This window comes from Cynoglossus semilaevis, chromosome 14 (genome assembly GCF_000523025.1).
Source record: "Cynoglossus semilaevis isolate Cse_v1.0 chromosome 14, Cse_v1.0, whole genome shotgun sequence".
NCBI lineage: Eukaryota > Metazoa > Chordata > Actinopteri > Pleuronectiformes > Cynoglossidae > Cynoglossus > Cynoglossus semilaevis.
Window position 1 is genome coordinate 12,405,461 of NC_024320.1, and position 23,637 is coordinate 12,429,097.

General features: G+C 41.2%; 1 protein-coding gene and 1 non-coding gene across 2 annotated transcripts in view; one reads left to right on the forward strand and one right to left on the reverse strand.

Moving 5' to 3' along the window:
• Positions 1-364: 364 nt before the first annotated feature.
• Positions 365-23,637, reverse strand: part of vcanb (versican b) — a 27,299-nt gene continuing 4,026 nt past the window's right edge. Inside the window, exons 3-16 of the mRNA XM_017039081.2 lie at positions 23,107-23,481; positions 20,129-20,303; positions 19,432-19,559; positions 18,851-19,147; positions 12,550-13,377; positions 10,306-10,490; positions 8,593-9,889; positions 7,960-8,070; positions 7,742-7,855; positions 4,614-4,772; positions 4,135-4,217; positions 3,489-3,633; positions 3,193-3,375; positions 365-3,100 (exon numbers count right to left, since the gene is read on the reverse strand). Of these exons, the coding sequence (XP_016894570.1) occupies positions 2,865-3,100; positions 3,193-3,375; positions 3,489-3,633; positions 4,135-4,217; positions 4,614-4,772; positions 7,742-7,855; positions 7,960-8,070; positions 8,593-9,889; positions 10,306-10,490; positions 12,550-13,377; positions 18,851-19,147; positions 19,432-19,559; positions 20,129-20,303; positions 23,107-23,481 (4,316 nt within the window). The 3' untranslated portion in view covers positions 365-2,864. The remainder of the gene's footprint in view (positions 3,101-3,192; positions 3,376-3,488; positions 3,634-4,134; positions 4,218-4,613; positions 4,773-7,741; positions 7,856-7,959; positions 8,071-8,592; positions 9,890-10,305; positions 10,491-12,549; positions 13,378-18,850; positions 19,148-19,431; positions 19,560-20,128; positions 20,304-23,106; positions 23,482-23,637) is intronic.
• Positions 20,514-20,586, forward strand: trnar-ucg (transfer RNA arginine (anticodon UCG)). Its single transcript has one exon. It is a non-coding gene; the product is annotated as a tRNA-Arg (tRNA).

Below are 23,637 nucleotides of genomic sequence, written 5' to 3' on the forward strand. Positions count from 1 at the left end.
AGGTGAGTGTGACGGTTCATTCACACTCATATTCATTATCTTGTTGCTCTGGTGACATTATGGAATGGCACCTTCCATGATTCCCTGTTGTAACTGAAGTAGTACAGAATTGACAACAGCAGATGGCGCCCTACTTGACATGTTGCTCTGCTCTGGTCAATGTAAACATGGACCCCAATCTGCATGTTACACTCCAATGATACGACTTATTTTTGAAGTTTGAACAAAAAGACCTCACTCTAAGAATTTCTTAAGGTTTTGCAAAAGTGAAAGTTCATTATATATATTTTGATAATGGTGGAACCAACGTCTGGTTGCTCAAACTTTAAATTGATGATATGAAATGACTGGACCAGCACAATGGTTTCAGAAGTCCATGTTATTGCACACAGCGATGGGCATTTTTACAGTAATGTGACTGTGGAATAAAACAGTGGTTACATTAAAAAAAGGTACAGACACAAAAAGCTCTTTTTACCACACATCATATAAAAAGACACACTCAAAATCATCCTTATACATTATTATATATTATATATATAATAATTGTGTGTTAAAAAATCAAAGTCAAAAATTAAGAAATGTGATTAGGTACAGTATATGTTATACAAATTGTTTGTTACATTCATTTAGAAACACAGTGTCTGGCCTGTTGTAATGGAACTGGACTGAAGGGAATATTTCAACAAATACATTTGAAGGAGACTTTTTATGTTGTTTAATTGTTTTTAATGCATATGTGAGTCACACAACAGTGACTTGGATGATATCATTACAAGAACAAGAACGTTTTAAAAAGTAAACAGCAAGACAGTCACCATTAAAGGAACCACTTCAGCTCCAGTGACCTGGATTTATATCACAGTCTTTTTAATCATGTGAAACTTTACACTACACAATAAGTTAAAACAGATATATATTTTTATTTTTTTAAATTTATGTATATATATTCATACCATAATTTTGTTATTTATTCTCCAGATAAGTGTACTTTCATATTGGGTCATGACTGATGTGTTGTATAAGATATGCCATTTTCAGTAGTTGTGAGTTGTATGTTGTTTATTTTTGAAGGTGTTTAATTGTTTGGGTTGAACTTGTTGATGTTGTCTTCAGGAAGCTTTCACAGCTTTTATCTGCTGTCTATATTTGATCTCTTTGTATCACTGGTAACTGCAGTTACCATTGTCTGTTAATGGTATATTCATGATCTCACCAGCTGCAAAGAGCTTGTCATGTTCAAATGTCTGATATTGAAAAAACAAACATTGTTCCCTTTTTTAAAGCATCATCTCAGCCAAAGCTCACAGACGTGACACATTTATGGTTTAACTTCCAGCACCTCTCCAGCTCAATGTGCCGCTCCTTCTATCATTCTCTGACCTTTAAAAGAAATTATTTTTCAATGGTTAAAATAAAAAACAAAAAACACTTTGTACAGACATCTACATACAAGCTGGATTAACAAGCCGGCCATTTTCCTAATCTCTTCCTATCCTAACACTAACAGTCAGGACAAACTGAAGAGGAATTAGTTTTAAAGAATGATTCATATTTTCAACTTTATATCAATAACAACAATACAAGTTTAATATAGATACCTATATAATAATAAATCAACTGTTGCAGGTTCATTTGTTCGTTCTTTAGCTTCTACAGCTCAACCCTTTTTCAGGCTCATGATGGGGCTGAAGCTAATCCCAGCAGTCATCGGGCAAATGTGGGCTACACCCTGAACACAACAGAGGCCCATCACAACCAGTCACACTCACACTTACTGTATACCTGTGGTGGACAGAACAATTGACCTAACCCTGTATGGACATTGGAGAAAACCACAAAACATACAGTTAGCACAAAGCGGAGCCATCAGCTGCCACTTTTTGTTCTTGACACCTTGACAACCCGACCGTGAGAACACTGTACTGGAATCAGGATTTTTGATGCAGGGAGCTCACAGAGCAAACTCTCCTTAAAGGTCAGAGAACTCAAAATCATAATTAAAGGGGACAAAATGATTGTTTTTCAGGGGGGCTTTAAATGCAGGTGTAGTAAGAGGCTACTACAAGCAAGAGCGTATAAGAGCTCCTCAGAAATCATGTTGTTACTTCGTGTTGGAAACAAAGCGAAGGTGTATAAACATATGGTCCGAGGCACTTCTGGGTTAACAGGTACAGACGGCTGCACCACTTGCATTTGCCTACAATACAGGTGGACCACTGTCATTTTGAATGTATGGAAAAATAATCATTTTTGCTCATCTGTAAAAACATACAATAACAAAGTTAGACATATGTAATAAGAAGAATCTCAATTTGATTTCATTAAAAAAAAACATGCTTACTTGTTTTGTTTGATCTAATAAATTGAATAAATTGAGCCATATATATATACAGTATATACATATACTGTATATATATATGGCTTAATTCTACTATCCTCAGCGACACTTTTTGTAAAGCTGCAGCTTTATTTTTTTATACACCCTACACATCCAGATGTTAGTGGGGTTTTTATCACTTACTTTCTGCCCCGCCCTTTCTTTTTGGTCCAGTCCTGTCACTCTCCCTTATTTTGTGTCTGATTGGGTCAGAACAAAATGCATTCTCGCCCTTCTTAGTTTTTTTGTGCCTGACAATAAAACTGTGTGATATGTTTGGAACTACTGTTGGTGAAACTCTAAAATGTTTTTTTCGATTAAAAAATATATACAAGTTAAACATTGTCCTCCCATGTCTGTCCCAGAGTCGTAGAGAGACAGCTGTGTCCTCCCTCTGTCCATCTATTAACGTCTGCAGCTAGATGGACAGCCCGCTGTGATTGGCTGCTGCAGACATGCTGGGCTGTGTGACCCACAGAGTTTATCAGTGTTTCCCATGATCCTCCTCATGTGTTTGGACCTGTTCCTCCCGCTTCTCCCTGAACAGCTGCTGGACTCTGTCTTGTAAAGGTGTCCAGAGGCTCAGCAGGACGCTGTGACCCTCCTGCTGCTCTTGGTCTACACTCTTCTGATGAACATGAACGTGGTTGCGGAGTCCCTTCTGTTGCCCACTGATCTTGTTTTGGTGCCGGAGAGAAAACGACGTGTGGTACGTTGCAGCTGTCAACGATGAAAATGTTTTTTGTTTTTTTATTTTAACACAGCCCATCCAGCAATGATTCAACAGCAGTTGCTCTGTAGGAAACACTCACGGCTCATGCAGGTGACTTGGGGCCTGTCCCACTGACCATTGGCGCGACAGCGTATAGTGGGCGTGTGTCTTTGGATGAAACCTTGTTTGCAGTCATAGCGGAGCAGCGAGTTGATCTCATACCTGGGCTTCATGGCTCCAAACACCCGAGCATCTTTCACCACAGGCGGCTGCCCACATGACACTGAAGGGAACGCAACAACATTTTATAAAGAACTTTTGATACAAAATTGAATTTGGGTTTAGCATCAATAGAACCTGACCGAATCTTTCGTGTGTGTTTCTGCGTGGACATACCTGTTCCCTTCTTACAGGTGAAGGTCAGGTGGTAATTGCAGGGCACGTCGTTCCACTGACCTCCCTCGTGCCAAATCATCACCACACAGTCCTCTCCTGAGTGGAAGAAGCTGTCGGGCTGGTTCGGCCTCCAGTAGTCATATTGCTGTGTCAACACATATATTTAACACAGGTTATTCTACATCACATTCCACATATATGATCCAATGTAGTCCTCATGGCTTCATATCGTCATATCTTAACCAGGAAGTCATTCCCAAAGTGGGGACACGGACCTACTGCAGAAAATCTGGCACAGATTTGGTTTATTTGGGCCAGAGGTGGAAACTGATGGTCTTTAGTTTTATTTTTATTGTTCATTGACAATATCAGTGTTTAGTTCAAAAACATTTTGTAACAGTAGCTGAAACAGGGTTGACATGGGGCGGTGGCCTGACAATAGTCCTGTCTACACAAGGGGGCGCTTTAGAAAGATTTGGGAACCACTGTCTCATCTAAGAACCTCCATTAAAATGAAAGATATTTAGTTCATGGTACGGCCGTGTTGACGTGGCAGCTTTATAGTTTTACTACAGGAAAACTGAAGTCACTGAAGTACCAATACTACATTCATACTACAGTCCAGAGAGAATCGATTCTACTGCACCATTGGCTGACCATCCGTCCATCTGAAGTCCCTCTCAAACATTTTGTCGTTCAGGCCGATCCACTGGTAGTCACTGCCCAGACCTGCGGGAAACACAGTGTACTCTCACTGTACAGTAGAACAAAAGCAGCAATTTTTGCAGTATTTTTTTTTCCTTTTTGACTGACATTATTACATGTTACTGCACCAGTCTGTACTTATGTTAGTTTGTTGTTAATTTTCCCTGGTGTTAGTACAGTGGTGTCATTTCTCCACCTTTTGGTAGATAGAGGGATAGCAATTAGTATAAAAACTATTTTTAAAATTAATTTATTTACAATTAACCAACAATGTAATTAATTAATAATTAACAAACATTTCATACCTAAACACAGAGAAGTGTTGGTTTTTTTTAGACTCATAACGACGTAATTTTGAATGTGGACTGTAATGGAAGCCAACATTGTGGTTAATGAACAGGTGTCTGAACAGGGACTCACGATTGACAAACATCTGCTCCTCCCGTGACAGGATGCTGACCAGGTGAGCACCGTGAAGCCGACACTCCCTCTCGGCAGCGTCCCAGGTGCGACGGTGAGGGAAGTACTTGTAGCAGTGAGACTGAAACTTCTGCCAACCAAATCCACAAACCTCAGTGTCTGCAGTGACAGAGACAGACAGAGATACTGTCACAACTTCAACGTTAGGACGTAATGTTCTGTACAAAAATATTATGTATTACAAATATAAGTCTATGAATGGTGGGAAGTATGTCCAAAAGAGCTCAACTCAATATCTGTTTTAATTCAAACCTAGAAAAACAAAGCTGCTGCTGCTGCAGCCACACAGTCTTGTCCATTCATTTTAATTCAGACGGAATAAAAGTGGAGACGGAGAAAAGAGAATTTTCTGCTACTGGTGGTTAGACTACATGAACTTACTGTAGCACATCTCACATACACACATGGGTTCAAACAACCACACCAACACATGCATGTTCAGTTTGAGGTTGATGACTGTAATCAGCTCTGTGCCTGGACCGACCCAGTAAACAATGGATCTTCTGTAAGAGAGTCTGCAGGATACAGTCTGTGCCAATAAAGCAATGATGAAAAGCTGTTGTTCTGCAGAAGCTCTGGGATGTCAGCTTCTGCCAGGTCAGCCACCTTCAGTTTTTATAGCTCCACCTGGAGGATCAGGTGAGGCGTGGTCACTGTGTCCACAAATAGGCCCACAGCTGAAGGTCATGACTCGTGACGTTGTTAAAGTGGTGACCATCTGCAGTCAACATAGGGATTCTTCCTTCACATGCTGGAGAAGGGCCTGACTCTAATAAAACTGGGGCACTTTTCAGGCACACAGCTGCAAAAGTTTTTGTCAAAATAATGGAGCTATTATGTGTTTTTTCCTCATTCTTTCCGATGTTTTTTCCTCATTCCTTCCCCTGGCAGAAAGGAGGACAGATGTGACTTTACTTCATACACGGATACATGAGCCACAAAGGGCTCTGGAAACAAGGATAGTATTTACCAAATCTATACACGGATACATGGGCCACAAAGGGCTCTGGAAACAAGGATATTTTTAATCTTGTTTACAGTATTTACATACACTGAAAATACTTGTTTCTAATTCAATTTTAAAAATGTAATCTCTGAAAATAATTCTCTAAAAAAGAACACAACCAAATCTAATGTGTGAACCATTATTTTCATACTGCAAATCATTTCTTTGTTCTTCGCAATAATGAAAGGCAGAACAAATACTTGCACTAGGTGGCAGCAGTCTTTCTTCATTTCCTGTGTTGTGTTCAACTAAACAGGCCCCAGTAAATTCATGAAAGAAGATTATCACAATACATTACTTGTTCTGACATATTTGTCTGGGGTTATCTGATCCCAGACAATCGTTTGTGTCTGTGGATCAAACAGGTTTGGGTAGCACCGCAGTAGAGGAAGAGCCAGGAGAGATTGAAGTGAGACAGCAAGGGATGAGAGTTTTCAGGATTACAGCAGAAACAAAGAGGAGGAGACCAATTAGGAGAGAAATATACAAGAAGAAGAAAAACAACAAGAGGAGGAGGAGAGTTGCAGGATCTGTGAAGGTTTTGCACGAGACACTCCTAAGAGTCCCAGTCAAACTGACAGACCAGCCTCAGAGCGGTAAGTTTATATTAAGTTAATATTGTTGACAACAACAGCATCACAACGTTTTGAAAGAAATTCTTGACTTATTCTAGAAGCCACGGAACATGGAGCATTAGTTGGTAATTGACCCAGTGAAATTCTTCTAGTTCTAGGCTGGTTTTTCTCTGATAAATAAAGAAAAAACTGCTGGATTGAATTCCTGGTTCTTGTTGTTCTAAGGAATCGTATTGGCTTATGTGGAAAATGAGGTCATGTGGGAATACAGTCCAGACTTTGGTTGTTCTTCTGATGAAGAGAGGAGATAAAGAGGCATGGATTTAAAATGTCAATGTGTTTATTTCCAGTTCTATTCACTTTGTTCTCGAACATAACAAACACCCATTCAAAGGTCCTGACTGCGTGGGCTGGTTCATGGTCAAAAAAAGAAATGTGTGAGTGAGTGAGACAGACAGAGAGACAGACACACAGTAGGACATGTCCTACAGTCCATTAGCTAAATCCACTTGGCTGATCACTCATCACTGGTCAGTCTTTACATTTATATTAAAATCCTTTTGTGTTTGTGTCTTTCCCTGCACATGGCTCTTGGGAATTCACAAAAAACAGTTGGACAGGAGAAACTGGAACTAATCTGCTGAGTAGCCAACACCCAGTGCTGGAGAACTGCTGACGACAAGAGACCGCAGAGGCCAAGACAAGAGGCTGTGTCCACCACATGTCCACACAGGTGGACCGTACTCTGTGTTAAAGTGTCCAAAACCCAGAACTCAGCCTAACGTGAAGGGACACACTACACCACATGTGAGTTGACCCTTCACCTACTTACTGTAATTTCGTCAAGCTCCACCTACAGGGTGTCCTGTGTATTGTGTGTTTGTATCACTGGTGTGATGTCATGTGTTGAACTGGAAACAGGAATCTCACAGTTATGGGAATGGGTCGATGACGTGACAAGAATTTTTGTTGTTATTTTAACACTACAGCAAAAACTGTATATGAAATACACACTCATCATCCCTACAAATGACTACACTGCTTTAATGGTAACACACACTGAAATAATGGTAGTATTAGTAACGGCATACATTTTAAAGAAATGGAATAAAACCAGAAAATGAAGTCAAAAGGCTGGGATTCCATTCATTTCTGCGTCTTTCAAATCTGTGTCAACTTGTGTTAAGATGAAATGATTTCCCTGTGTTGTTGTTATTGTTATTTCTTGTTGGCTCTAAGATAAAAAAAACCCTCCTAAATCAAATCAAAGTGCAGTTTGTCTGTGAGGATTCTCATTCATCTAGGTCATGTTATCCAAAGAGTTTATCTGTTCGCAACTGGACCAACTGAAACTGAAGAAGTTCCTCAGTCAGTCTGAGCAGATGTCAACTGAGGAAGAAACTGAAGAAGTTCCTCAGTCAGTCTAGTTGCGTACAACTACACTCTTAGCTGTTACAGTGGTGGTGTGGTGGTGAAGAGCAGCTCACCTTGTTCACAGAGCTCTCCTGTGTAGCTGGGCAGGCAGAGGCAGCTGTAGAAGTTGACTCCGTCCAGACAAGTGGCTCCATTCAGACAGGGGTTCGACTGGCACTCGTCCACATCTGCAGAGGCAACGCACAGTTATGACCGTGAGGCTGCGTCTGTCAGCGCAGGGTTTAAAGGTTAGAGCAGGTAGTAAACGGCAGGTGTGTGTGTGAGTGTCTACCTGTTTCACAGAGCTGCCCTGTATATCCAGGTGCACACACACAGATGCTCTGTGCTCCCCGTCTGTAGCAGGAGCCTCCATTCTGACACTCGCTGGTTGAGCATGGCAGATCTTAATAACAGATAAGATATCATTAATGACTTCATTTTCATTCTGCGCCTCATCATCACAATCACCGGTTCATCTCAGGACAATCATCCAACATAAAGACAGCCACAGAGTCACACCTGTAGTGTTTTCACACTGGTTTGGTTTGATGTTTACTTAACTGTGTGTGTGTTCTTTCAAAGTGCAGTTCACATGAACACACACTGAACACCGCTATCACTGAAGTGATATCACAACTGTAGACGCTACGTCCTATTCCTACTCCAATGATACCTAAATCATCTACATTGAGGAGCCCAAAAAACATTACTTTAAATGTCCTTTTAAGGAAATCCTCCTTGTAATTTCCTTGTGTAATATATGTGCAACGACATCATCACTGACATCATTCTTTACCACAACGACATCATCACTGACATCATTCTTCTGTCCATACAGATCTGTGTGAATTTTTAACCTTGAGTAAAAGATGGCAGGGTGTGAGTGTTTGATGAACTTGGATTTATCAGAATAAGAGGTGCCTACCGCTGACATCCACACTGCTGGCCTCCACAGACAAGAGTGAGTCGGTGCTGACCTCCGGCTGCTCCGTGGCAAAGATATTATCTGGCAGTCGAGGTACTGACTCTACAAGGGGCGGGGCAATTTCTTTGTCATAATCCACGTAATCAACCTCTGGCAGAGGGGTGGCAGCCGGGTCAGGGGTCAGCGCCCAGTGGGGGATAGAGAGAATGTTTTGTTGGGAAGTGTACGAGGGCGTCATGGTGGTAGAAGGTTGGTTTAAATATTGAGAGAACGTTACGACTGGCTGCACGGTTTGGACTCTCTGAGGGGGGGTGAGGTGGAGGGCGTGGTCATCAGAGGTGGTGGTTTCAGAATGCTGTTTAACAGCCTGGGTTTTCTCATCATCTTCATCCTTTAAGGTGTGAAATGTATGTGGTGTTGATGCAGTGGGTCTCAATGCTGCCACAGCTGGTGACGCTGTCATTGCAGCTTCTCCTTTAATTTCACCCTGGTCGACATGATCCCCAGACTCCTCCCCCTCCTCCTCTCCGGACGGCTGTTCATCACCTGAGCCTGTTTCTGTGTTGGTGTCAAGAGCTGGTAAAACCATTGGGACTTCTGTAACATCGCTACCTGAGTCCGTTTTAGACTGCTGGGTGTAAAGGATGGACAACTTTGGTGGCACCGTGCTGGTAACCACGGTGATCTCGTAGGGGTCTTGCCCAGAGGTTTCATCCTCTCCAGAGGCAGAGCCTTCAAAGTCAGCAGTCTGTGTTTTTACAGTGGTCTCTATTGACGCTGTGACGGTGTGAGTCGGCAGTTCAGTCCCACCAATTTCTGCTTCATCGGTCTTCATGGCCGACTGGCTATCTCCAGCTGGTGTGGGTGGAGCATCACATGCTGAGCCATCTTCTCCACAGCTGGCAGAACCTACTGGACCTGAGTGGACAGAGGCTGCACTGGTGACTGTTGGTGTGGTCCTGGAGGAAATGGGTTCTGAGGGCGTTGTAGATGAAACAAATGAGGCACGGTGGGTGTCTGTGGTCAAGACGGTTTTATCGACTGGGTCAGGAGTTCTGACACTCTCAAGTTTCTCCCTGTCATCCATGGAGTCTGTAACTACATTTAGGAACGGAACAGCAGGTTGAGTGACAGCAACTGTTTCTTCTAACGGCGTCTCCTCTGACTGGAGTTCTATGATGCCGTAGTCAAAAGTGACGTTCTTCTCCTCCACATCCACGACCTCTACCTGTACAGGTGAAGATGTCTCGAACTGGTCACCTCTGGCCTCTTCAGGCTGCTTGGGTTCAAAGGTCACCTGAGTGGATCAAAATGATATATATATTTATTGACTCATGTGTGTCATCTGTCTGAATGAGGATACTTTTTTTTTCAGGGATGAACAGATACTTCTCTCAGATACTCTCCCTCGAAAGCGTGATCATTCAGCGCGATAATGTTATGTGAATGTTGTTTGTTACTCAGATTTGTTCTGTTACTTTAAGAGTTTGACAACACTGTGTTTGTTCATTTATTTACTGACAATTTGAAATAATACTGCACAGTTAATTGAAACTACTGTCTGAGTGAAATTGGCTATACGTGTAAAAGCTATATTCAAGGTTAAATTCACTTATACTACATAGTGTACGGTATATAACACTGCCTTCTAGTTCACTGCATATTCATTGACACCAAACCCAAAGAAGTACCGTTATCAGAAACCCCAAATACCTCATATTTTCCATTGAAAAAGCTGATATTTTGAGGCAGATCAATGGGTGCCGGCTGAAGGGAGTCTGTGTCTCCACTGAACTGGATAGCCTCACTGGTTATATGTGTAAGGTCAGAAATCCCCGGGACCTGGGGGCCACTGAGCCCAGAAATGGGCTGGTTCAAAATTTCCAATATGTGATCAACTGAGGAAAAAAAAGGAACAGGTTAAATATAAATGCAGAGGACAGAAAGAAAGAAAGAAGGGAAGAAAAAAGACAGAAAAAAGAAAGAAAAAAAGAAGGAAAGAAAGAAGAAAGAAAGAAAGGAAGGAAGAAAGAAAGAAAGGAAGGAAGAAAGAAAGAAAGGAAGGAAGAAAGAAAGAAAGGAAGGAAGAAAGAAAGAAAGATAGAAAGACAGCAAGAAAGAAAGAAGGGAAGAAAAAAGACAGAAAAAAGAAAGAAAGACAGAAAGGAAGGACGAAAGAAAGCAAGAAAGAAAGAAAGAAGGGAAGAAAAAAGACAGAAAAAAGAAAGAAAGAAGGGAAGAAAAAAGACAGAAAAAAGAAAGAAAAAAAGAAGGAAAGAAAAAAGACAGAAAAAAGAAAGAAAGACAAAAAGCAAGAAAGAAAGAAAGGAAGGAAGAAAGAAAGAAAGACAGAAAGAAAGAAAAAGAATTCATTCAGACACATTCTGACTGGTTATGGAGTTCTACTGCAGATGTCCCAGTGGAAGCCACAGAGATGTGTTTACAATATGTTAAGCAACAAAACTGGCCAAGTGGAGATGACTAAGTTCCTAAATTTCCACATCTGGCTCTGCAATATGTGTGTGTGTGTGTTTTTGTGTGTGTGTGCTAATAAGACTATGAGAATGTTAAATTATGTGTGTGTAACAAACAGTTAAGCAGAACTCAGTGTAACATCTCCCGTAACAACCCTGACAGTACAGTGTAACATTCAAAAACACTCAAAAACTCCCAAAACAGTGTTGCACAATACACTGAAGCAGCTCACAGATATGCTGCATGGACGTATTAGCTTCAGCTTCAACACGGTGAAGCCACACTGACCGCTGAACATGATGAATATGATTCCACTGTTAAAGGTGTGACGTTATATGAACAGGAGCTCCGTTGTCTCCGTTCCATGTTAATTGTAAATAGCGCTGTATTTTGTCTGGTTTGGGGTTTTTGTTTTTTCAACATCATTGTCCACCTGGGAGTCTCAAACCAGACACAAGAAAAACATGAACAATATGAATTCAGTGATTTACTTCAGACAAAAAAAAAAGTCATGTTCACAGCCAGCTGCGACCTTGAACATCTGCTACGACCAGAGTTGGGAGGATCTAGAGCAACAGGAGGACTGGGTTTGAGATGGGGGAGGGGCAAGGGTGTAGTATATGGACTATTACGTCAGTGTCTCCAATAACATTACAAAAAGTCACTTTACAGGTTGAGGAAAAGGGGCTCTAGAAGGGTCCAGAAACTAAATATGGCATCGCTGGTTTTCAACAGCTCTAAAGTCTATTCTTTGTAATGTGTCTCTTTAAATGTTCATGGTGACAGAACGTCACATCAACACTGTACTGAACTAATGATGAATGGGGGTCCAAATGTACACACTGCTGTGGTGTCCACTGAAGTGCTACAGGGACTTCATCAACAGACCACAGCCTAGAATTTCAGCTTTGAGCAGGTTTGCTGGTTCAATTCCAGCTGTGGCTGTGGTGCATTGAGCAAGCAAAAAAAAAAAAAAAAACCTTGGGAGAAGCCAAGAGCTATTCATCTCCCAAAGTTGTTCCCACAGTTTGTGTTTCTTAAGGGGACAAGCACAAACGGAGAACATCTGAAAACGATATGACATCACCGTGACTTTATCACAACGCTGGCTGTGACGTTAGCCAGAACAGACTCTAGGATGTGAGATCTGCCACCAAGCCTCAGCATGGTAATGTCATGTGTTAGAGCAGGGGTCACCAAGGTGGGGAACCTGGTAGTGGGCAGCTTATGTTCTAAAAGTTAACCAGTCAACCAAATTCTACTGTTACTGTGCTTTTTGAAGCAGTTACTCTTGCAATGATATTCAAATGGGTGCAATGACGACGGTAGGGTTAGGGTTAGAGTGTCTACTATTGGATGTCCCAGAACTGATTATTATTCTATTGGTCAGGAAGTCTGTATCGAACAAGTAGCTCTTTGTGTTACTAAGTGCCGTTGAAGTAGCTCTCAGTTTTAGAGGAGCCAAACAAACATCACACTCACCTGACTGATTCTGACTCTGCACATTAACAATGATGAGATGGAACGGTGGTTTGGCCGATGGCTCCTCAACTACTGGAACATTGACCTGTCCACGTTCCAGGTCAAATATGTGGACCCCTTCAGATAAGACCTCCTTAAACACCACAGCAGGATGCTGCTGCGGGACGACTTCACTACCATCTGGGACACTTGGCTGTGTGCTGGTGACTTCTGGGTCAGCCTGTTGAGGGGTGATCTCTGGAGGCTGGGACGATGATTGTGTGGGCTCTACATCCAACCCCGGTGACACGGTGGTCTGCAGGGGCCCTGACTCTGTTCCTGTCCACATCCCTGTGGGCGTCTGCACCACTCCCACCTGGGTCACATCAGAGCTGGTGTCAACACTGCTTTCCTGCCCACTGTCTTTGATCTGTCCCTCGTTGTCCTCCTCATTGCTGACATCAAGGACATCTCTCACAAGTGGGGGTGTTGGCAAAGGTGGAAGTGACATGGGTTCCAAAATCTCCTCTCTCACCGGCACAGCCAGAACCTTGTCCTTGCTGAACTGTTGAATATAATCATAGTCATCTAAGGTGGGAGCGGGGGAGACAGTGGTTGGGGTGTGAGGGTGCGAGGTGTGTAAGTCCCCGTGCTCGTCCGCTGAGGCCGTGTGCGGCCTTTCTGTTGAGAAGGCAGCTGGCTCTGCTCCACTGATTTGGATTTCAGCTCTTTCAGGATCTGGGAGGGGGGGGTGAGTGGTGCTGTGGGAGTCTTGTGTGGGTTCTTCAGGTGAGGTGTGAGTAACTGAAGTCGTCGCTGGACCCGGGGTAGTGGGCTCAGGTAGCCGCGCTATTAAAAGAAAGGAAAAGAGCGTTTTTTTTCTGTTTTAGTTATTCGTTAATAAACCAGTCACTTCACTTCAACTTTTATTTACAGGATACTCCACTCTCATCCCTCTGTATCATAACCGTTCACAACTTTTATTTACAGGATACTTCACTCTCATCCCTCTGTATCATAACCGTGTCAAACCAGGGTGACTTGGTTTTAAAGGCTCTGGACCTGGGTGTGGGATTTCTACAGAGAAAAATAAACCTTTGTGTGAAGGGTGTTACACACACACACACACACACACACACGTGTTTAATGTTAATAATAGATAATCACCCAGGCCTGTCTTTAACTGAAGGTGGGTTTAAAAAAACACAGAATTACTGAGTACTTAACAATTAATGGCAGCTGGAGGACAGAACTATTGTAATCTGAAATAGAGTGTGTGGAAATCAGTGTCACATCATGACAGGGCGATGACATCACTCCTGCTGTGAAGAAGTGGCACATGGAAGAAGACGAGCCACAGAGGATGAACTTCTGTGTTCTGTGTGAAAAACCAGGCAGCTGGAATATGAGTGGATCAGAGTTGAAACAACAGAAGACGGTTGTGTTGACTAAGACAAGATCAGCAGGTCAGGAACAGGCAGAGTGAGTAATGGGAACTCTGGGAAAGAGAACTGGTGCTGGAAAGTCTTGCATATGAGAAGAGAAGAACACTCTGGCAGTGAGGTGAGTAAAGTGGAGACACGTGTACAGGCTTCATTAGTTCACTGTCAGAGTGTCCTGACTATTCAACTTTAAATACCGGCTAACGTTCACCCCAATTGATTTTCTGTGTCTGAATTAGGGCCACACCAAGGTCAAGGTCACAGCTGCCCCACAGAACATGACTTTTCCTTTTATTATTCACATACCTCGGTAGTAAAGCATGTGTTGAAGGATTCTGGAATGATCTAGTTAGTACTATCCATCAGTGGAGGCACTGATTCAATTTTAATTTTAATCCGACTGGAGATTTTCTTTCCACAATGTTATATTTGTATTTTGCCAACATGAGTTGCAGTTTCAGGCCTGATACTTCATTCAAATGCTCATATTCGTACTTGAAGTCATGTGCCGAACCAGCAACCCATTAAGCAACTTAGTTGACTGAATAAGAGCTTTAACCTCATCAAGCCACCTAACATTGTGACTTCTTTAACCGACACTGTGTGTGTTCGTTTGCTTATTAAAAGGTGTCAACAGTACGACACAGTTTAAGTGACACTTCGTTTTCAATGCATTTGAAATGCACTACTAGTATAAAAGCTCTGCTCACTTTCTGTTCACCTGGCTGTGGTAACTATGGCGTATCCTCAGTCCTATTGACACTCTGTCAGTGTCAGTGTAAAGAATTTTTTTGTTCGATACAGAAATATCTGAACAATGCTCACGAAGACGTAGCATTAAAACTTCACGTCAAAGCTGTTGGTGACGTCTGAGAGAAGTGTCTTAACATATGTCAGTTATTCAAATCTGATTTAAATTTTTGACTTAACTTTCTACTATATGTCAGTAAGTACGAGTCAGAGTTAACCAGGGCCAACATGTTTTTTGTAACGCTGTTACTTGATGATGGTGAAGACCTTTGTACTTCAACGTCATCAGAAATTGGAACATTGTTTTAGGTTGACTGGATTTCTTGGTAAAGCCACGTTGCTAAGTCAAAACCCTCCTTCCCTCCATTGAACAATACTAACATTGTGGAGTGCTGATGATGTTAGACTCTGTGTATTAGCTGTGTTTTCTGGGTTCGTTTTCACACTGATGCAGACCTGGTTGGAAGTTCGGTCCAGCCCAGATATGATGTCATGTGTTTGGCGAGTGAACTTTGTCTGGCTGTAGCTGAAGTCTGTCCTCATACTGTCACTTTACGATACATTAACTCTCTCTCTCCTGCAACTTTGCCACTTTACTTAATGCTTGGCAGCCATCATTACACAGCCTCCCAGGTCCAGACAGAGAGTTTATCCAGCCAGACTGAACTGTGTTCAATTATGTCATTTGTAAAACATCACACAGAGAGAACAGAACCAGAGCTCTGACTGCAGGTCACCAAACGCACAGATAAGTCTGTATGTTCCCTTAGATAAAGATGTTTTTAAAGGTTTGGCTGAATGACGAAGTAACACTTGACACACCGTATGCTTCAGCCAATGAAATGTTGTTGCTAGGACAACCAGCTGGATGTCATCATTTACATCTGCAGGTGAGGTAAATGAAGAAATCCCTGGGTAAACTTTAAACCTTTCATTTGTGAATGTCTGCTGCTTTATTACTGCCTGGTCTCCTACACCTAACCTTAGGAGATGATGAGATGATGTTTTGGGGTATTTTATTTAATCATTTTTGGCTCACAGTGACACCTGAACCATTGGTTTATTATTGCTACTTGGCGTGAGAATTTTCACTGAAGCCACAAGAAAACTACATTTCTATTTTATGAAAAGACGCAGCTGTAGATTGACAGGTTTTTAAAGCTGGGATAATACATCATATGGATTTTCTTTTTAAACAGATCCATAAAATGATCTGGTCTTAATGGTGGAAACCAATAATATCTAATATCTAATAATAATAATATCATTTGATGACATAAAGACAACATAACATTACTGTCTTCTTTCACGAGTTTAGGTGAGCTTCATGCCTCGGTAACCACCTGTAATATAAGCCCCCAACACCCTAGTATAAATTTGAACTGGTGGGTTGAATTAAATATTGATGACATTAATGTTACAGCTGAAGTTATCACATGACTTTTAAATGTGATCTAATTGACTAAGATTGTTTTCAGATTTTTTTTCATGATTCCTTTTACAATGTTAGTACAGGTATGTACAATTCAATGTTTATGTGGAAATTATCAAAACAACTTTACTGTTGGTAGTTAGTACTTTATAACCATGCCCCCCCCGTATGTGTTTTGGTAGACTCCAGCTGTGCAGCACGGGGGATCGGTCCCATTTCTTCGACATCTGTGTGAGAGTGCTGGGAGTGGGTTTTCCCCTCGTAAAAGGACAGTGTGAGTGTTTGGTTTTAGGGACCGTCTGCTCTTTCTCATCCCTCTGTGTTGCCTCACACTGCACTGCTTTTGTGCAGCGTGGTACCTCAGCGTAGATGAAGTCAGCTGTATAACCTCCATGAGTCATGTGTGTTTCAGATCAGTCCACATACACAGCAGCGGGGCCCAGCAGCAGGGGTCTCAAACTAGGAGCCTGGGACCACTGCTGCCATCATCATCATCTTGTTCCAGGGTCACATCATGGATTGAGTATTATTACGTTTTTTAATGAACAAATAAAACACTTTGTCACATCCTCAGTACTTTCTTCTCTTAACTTCTTCCTAACTCCTGAGATGTTTTGTCAGCTCTCCTGATCGTGTTTGATTTGCTCGGGCTGCACAACTCAGTAAAGAACTACGTCACTATGTCGTACACATCCACTGCTTGTTTAGCAAATTTAAATGTTTAGTTTAAGCCAATCATTCTTCATTCTTCTTCATTTATATTTCTTGTCAACATCTCTATGATTTTTTTTTTCTTCTGAATCCAAAACTTTGTCAGCCAACAAACCTGCAGGGACGGAGCCTCCTCTAAGAGTGTCCCACCCTCAGCAACACCCTCGCCAAAAAGGTCAGATATACTCTCTGAGTGTGGAACAGCTTGTTTAAATGTGCTTTAATGCACTCCAGTTTCTCAGACATCAGCCAACACTCTCTCCAGCTCTTCCTGGGAGATTGAACACATAAAGATGAAGGATGTACATACAGGTGTAGCTACAAACCATATCTATCTTTTATAGGCAGTGTTTAATGTATACCAGTATTTTACTGCTGAACAAAAATGATTAGAACCTGTGAAAACGGCACAACATAATTGAAGTTATAATATATATATAGTAATTAAATAAATATATATAGTAATAGAATCATTGGAAAGCAATTTTATATCATGTTGAAACACAGCAAAAAAAAGCAATTTTATATCATGTTGAAACACTTTTGCTCTGTAACTCTTGTGTGGCTTTGAGTAGGGATGTACTCTAATATCTAAAAACCGGCACGTTTCCCCAGGCAACGTTACATTACATTTTGTTAAGGTGTGTTAAGTTACATTGCATCTTGTTACGTTGCGTTACATTAATAGAGCACTCTGATGGAGCTTGTACCTACCATGACCTTTGTGTTGCCATGAACTGACTGATGATTTAATTCAAAAAGATTTCCCTGTCCCACCCACTCAAATTATAGCCATGATTTCTTGCGAAACATTCCTAAAAAGAAACTGACTGTACAGTATCAGTGAATCAACCAGCCATGACAGCGATTTGAATAAAAGCCCCCAGGGTCGGGACAGAGAAGGGCAGAAGTCATTTGGTCCAGACGGTTATGGAAACATTCACCAAGCTTCGTTTCAACATTTGACATCCGTCCAAACCGATGTAGTACTGAAGATACTGCTTTACTTCAACGGGACACAAGCCAAAAGGGACTGAAGAAATCCACTGTTGTAAATCATCACCTCTGGTTATAAATGTCCCCATAAATAAATATGGATTCATCCTTTAGTGCAAACCAAGGTTTGGAGATTTCCCACACTCTGTTTCCTGTCTCAGCATATCGTTCTCCGACAGAGGCGTTGCAAAACACAGACAACTGTCTGGGCCTCTTCTAATGAATGAACCCCAGAAAGACTGACATTTGCCAACAGCAAATTAAATTTAGCAACGCTTCTATATTAAGCAAATACAACACGGGGGTGGCTGTCAATCAGTGAGCAGTGCAGTGGTCCGAGGACTAACTTTAGACCAAATCTGTCCTTCCTGTGGTTGGAGGAGCAGCTCTGTGGTCATTGAGCTCATTAAACCTCCGTAGGTGAAAAGTACATCACATTACTACAGGCTAGTATACTGTATGTACCAGGGGTTCCAAACTCAAATGATCTGAGGGCAACTGAGTTTAATGTTCAAAACAAAAACAAACACAAAAACGATTTTTTAAAACATTAATAATGTTAGTGCAAAAAGTTAGTACAGACCTTTTTTGCATTATTAAATGGCCATGTTTTAATACTAAAGGCTGGAAATTGGGGTTTTCTGGGCTAGAAGAGGCCCCCAGGCCAGAGGTTTGGAGCCACTGCCATATATTATCTTCAAACCACGGCTGCATTACGGTACAATTTGACGTATCCTTCCATGACGTCATTGTTAAAAATGACCACATTAATTAAATTTAGTGAAATCGAAAAAGTTAAAAGAGTCAAAAACAAAACCGTATTCCTCAGTGATTTGTTTATGTGAATAAACATGGCTGAAAAATGGACTGATGGAAATCATCATGAAGTGTATTTCCATATTTTAAAGACATATATTTCCATCACCGGTGTAAATCAAGCAGACACTGGTGGACTTTACATCCCAGGACGACTGTATAAACTCAGTCCTACCTTTGAAGCAGAACGCTCCGTGCCTTTCACTAGGTTCAGGGAAGCCCGTCAGGTTTTCGTACTTGTACAGGGTGCGTACGCCCAGCAGACCTCCTCCACACTGAGGCTTGGGGACGGTGATGGGGTAGCGGACGCTGCCGTCAGAGAGCCAACCGTAGTCACATCGGTTCAAACCTGCTCTCCACGCTGCGAACAGATGACCGGGCGACGCCAGAACAGAGTCGTGCTTTTCACACTCTTCTCTGGCCTGCTGCAGAGTCAGCTTTTCACCGATGGACGGAGGGTAAAAGACCTCACCTTCAGACGGGGGAGAGACAAGATTTTTGAATGTTGATTATCAGTAACAGACTGCAGTTATGTCTCCGGCTCCTCTGGCTTTGGTCTTCAGTAGCGATGTTCGATATTAACTTTTTTCTGTTCTGCTGTTCTTCCGTCCTACACTGAGGGACATACGTACTTATGTACAGCATGGGAGTTCCGAGGTATGGCAAAAAAACGAGTGAAGTCACACCGTAGGAACAGAAGTTCATGTACCTGAGTTCATGTAATAGCACAGTACGCAAATGTACTTCAGTATTTACCATGTAGTTTGTCTACGAAGCAGTAGACGTCATATTTTTCTGTGAGCGGTCGTGTGCCGTACGTTCTTACGCCCGGCCGACTCAGCAGATCTCCGGCGCAGCCTGGACGTGGCCTGGTGATCGGATATCTGCAAACAACAACGAAGGGGGAAAACATTTAGCTCCGTATGAATGTTATTTACTGTATGTTTATAATTGGACAACTCCGTTGGTGTGAGAATTACAATCATCCTAGAAAAGACTGAAAAATGCAGTGATGTTTACATCTAGGGACGTCCGATATTTATTTTTTTGTACAAATCCGATAAGGTGATATTGTCCAAACACTTATTTTCCGATTCCGATATCAACGGATATCGATATAGGCCAGGTAATATTTATTTATTTATCTGTACAAACGACTGTATGAGTATGTATGAAATTAATTCAATGAGCTGCAATGCTGCCATCTAGTGACTTTCACTTTAATATACAGCCGTTTATCCCCAAAACTATTTTTAGGGAACACTCATTTGGTGAAACCCAGGCATTGGGTTATGGAGTTTTCATTATCAGAGGAAAAACCAATAACAATTCTTACAGATATTACAAAATATATTACATAATATGCAGATGATATCGATAATATCAGTCAGCCAATATTATCGGTGAAATAAGTGGGAAGAAATAAGTGTGAACAAACAGCTCAGAGACACACCTAACAGTCTGGTCTAACAGCCAGCCAGCATCACACTGGTCCAGGCCGTCCTCGAACGCAGCCGTCAGCTGTTCAGGCGTAGCTATATTGGCACCTGCTTGTTGACACGCCGCTACAGCTTCAAGAAAATCCATGGAGTAGCGGCTGACGTTGGATCTGTAGTGAAACACAACACCTGAACACAGAAGAGGAAACAAGTCTGTCAATACATTTTAGAGTCAGAGGGAACAGTCGATTTTTTCATTTCTTGGCACAGCCGGTCTAGCCTGACCAACAGTCATCATACAGTATATGACTTATTCACAACGTTGTTTGTCTTGTGACGTCAGAATGACTGGTGACTGAAAGTGTTTAAGATCGTGTGTGGTGGTTTTGATCAACAGCAGACCACGTGGCCTAATGGATAAGGCGTCTGACTTCGGATCAGAAGATTGAGGGTTCGAGTCCCTTCGTGGTTAACAGCTGTGTTAGCAGTGAGACTCCACTCCTGTTAACAGCATATCCGCTGCTCACACAACAATTCCCCAAATATGGGATCAAAATAGTTTTGTAAAACCATTTTTATCTTTTTTTTTTATTAATTACCAGACATTTCAGGTGACCCCATATGAATTTAAAATACACTGCAGTATATGTTGTACTGTACCTCCATTAATTGACTACACCCTACATTTTGGACATGACTTTAAAAAAAAAAATCATGTCTAAACTAGAATATTTGTTAATGATAATTGGTGTTTGTGCATATTGACAAAAAAGTTATTTTGCAAATAAACAATTAGTGGTATATTCCATGGACTGTTAGAGTTAAAGTCTGGTGACCAGGATTTTCAGTGGTGACAACTGTTATAATAACGCAATGGAGAAGACAATATATAATATAGAAGACGACATATAGATCCTCCATTTGAGTCCAATCACTGCATCAAAAAACATATATATATATATATAATTTTTTTTTAGAAAAAGAGAAAAACTCGGAGCGAGAATAAACTTGAATTGTTTTAACAACATGGTTAAAAACACAACGCAGTGCAAGAGAAAACAATAAAAACAACTGACAGTAGTTTGAGGAAATAAAGTATCTGTTTTTGACGTTAGGTGTTTCATTGGACGTCCATCTTTACAGGGAGAATAATATGTTTTACAGATGTTTTAACTTGTGTTCCTTGTGAATCCTGATAGAGTAGGTGGAAAAGTGTGACCAAAGTTATATGTTTTGTTCTTAAATACTAACATTTCTTTGATTCTACATTTTAGTCCATGTTCATGTACGACTTTTCCAGCTTGTTTGTTTTGAGGGTAATTGATGCCAATGTAGAGAAGCAGGTGATTATACATTCAACGGTCAGTCGATGGTAACTTAGCTGTAAAGTTTTGAAATGATTGAATTCCAGACCTTGTTATTAGCTCTTTGTTACTATAAAGTACTGCACTTTTGCTGTAGTGTCAGTACTTTTCCAATCCCTGTGTCTCTTTGATGTTAAGATGGTTTTTTTCCATTCATCAGTCAATAAAAAGCTCAGTCAAAGTCATAGATTAAACAGTGGAAGATTCTCTCTCTCTCTGTCTCTCTGTCCCTCTGTCTCTCCGTCTCTCTGTCTGTCTGTCTCTCTGTCTCTCTGTCTGTCTCTCTGACATTAACACAGTTTCCACATTGACAGTGGACAGACATCTTAACAAAGACTCTTCCTAATAGACTCTCTGTTTAACAACTGAACCCTGCAGTTCTGCCAGGACAGAAATACCCCTCTATTCCACCCAGCTGCAGAGCCAAGGGCAGATGACATGGGGCAGAGGAGAGTTTCTATTTCCTCAGTAATGGACCTGAGAGTCTCCATTGTTGGATATTCCAGACCAATCATTGGCCTTTTACTGAGAGGTTTGAAGGGATTTTGTCTCCACTGTGATTGGATTTCTTTCGTCTGTGTAAGTCTTGGTAACAATGTTGTTATAATGTTGAGTTAATGGAGATGCTGAGCTCTGAGGAGCAGCATTAAATATGAAGTGTGTTGAACTTTCTCCACAGTAAAATGGACAGAAATGACATTTTTTTAAATTATTCTTGTACTCAATTGTAAAATGTATTAAAGTACTATTATTGTCTACTGTTTTATTTCTATTTCTATTTTTTTTTAATTTATTTTGTTTACCATTTTTACCTTAATTTTCCAGTTTTTGTTACTGTGATCCAATGATATAAAATAAACCATAAATTAAGATGCTGAAATTGGTAAAAAGTCATGTTTTGATCCTTCGTCCATTACAATCCTGCCTGAAACTGTCTCCGTCTGCTTCACACATCTGGATTTCATCCCTCTTCATGTTTGTGAAATTCTTATATTGATGGTAAGTGTGACTAATAAAAGCGAATCGTGTGTGTGTGTGTGTGGGACTCAGAGAGAGACAGAAAGATCTTGTCACAACTATACTTGTGATGAGCAAATGATGTCAAAGGAATCAGCATACAGCTGCTGTACATGGACAACGGAATGTGTGACTAAATGGAATACAATAGAAGAAAATAGGAAGACGTCTGTTGTCAGCGTATAAAAAAAGAATGTGTTGACATCTGAGTGCAAATGGAAAAGAAGTAGTAAAAATAGTGAACATCTGTATAAATAATAATAATAATGATGATAACAATAATAATATTAGCTGTTATTATTGTTGTTATTATTATTATTTATAAATATCAATAATAATAACATGTCAGACTATCACATTTTATTGCTCAACGTGTACATTATCTATAGAATTCAAAGGTGCAACTATTAAAAATTTTTTTTTTTAAAATTGCACAAAAGTGAGAGTTTTTTTTTTCCAATAACCTTTCAAATATATCCTGCTTAAGGCTACAATATTATATGATTGAAAATTAGGAAATTATAATAATTAGGAATAATAAATAAGGGATTATTATTGGGCTTAGGTACAGAGGGCAAACCTGTGTGTGTGTATGTGTGTGTGTCACTCACCAGTGACGTTGAGGCGGACTGTGTCTTGAGCGTCCTCCATCCCGAGCATCACCTCACAGCGGTACAGTCCTGCATCACTGGCTCTGAGTCCCAACATCGTCAGACTGGCATCTCCGTCTGAGAGCGGACGTTTCTTCACTACGACCCTGTTCAAAAACGCTGATCCAATCTTGACTACTCCAGCCTGGGACACCAGCACCACCTTCTCTCCCTCTGCCTCCAGCTTCGTCCACTTGATCCTCAGCTGCTCATCATCAGTCCAGGTGTGAGGTGTGGATGTGGAGAACATCAACTTGGAGAAGTGACATGGCAGGACCACCGAGCCCGCCAAGGAGCCCACTGCATGAGAGCTTTTCTCCACCAGGTTTGGTGGTGCTGGGAAATAGAATGATGGCACATGAAAATCTGTGACAACATGAGTCATGTATTTTACACACACACACACATATATATATTTAAAATATTTTAAATAAGGTTCTTTGGTGTCTTGAAGCAACAGCTGTGATTGCTTTGGGAGGGGGTCGCGGGGGG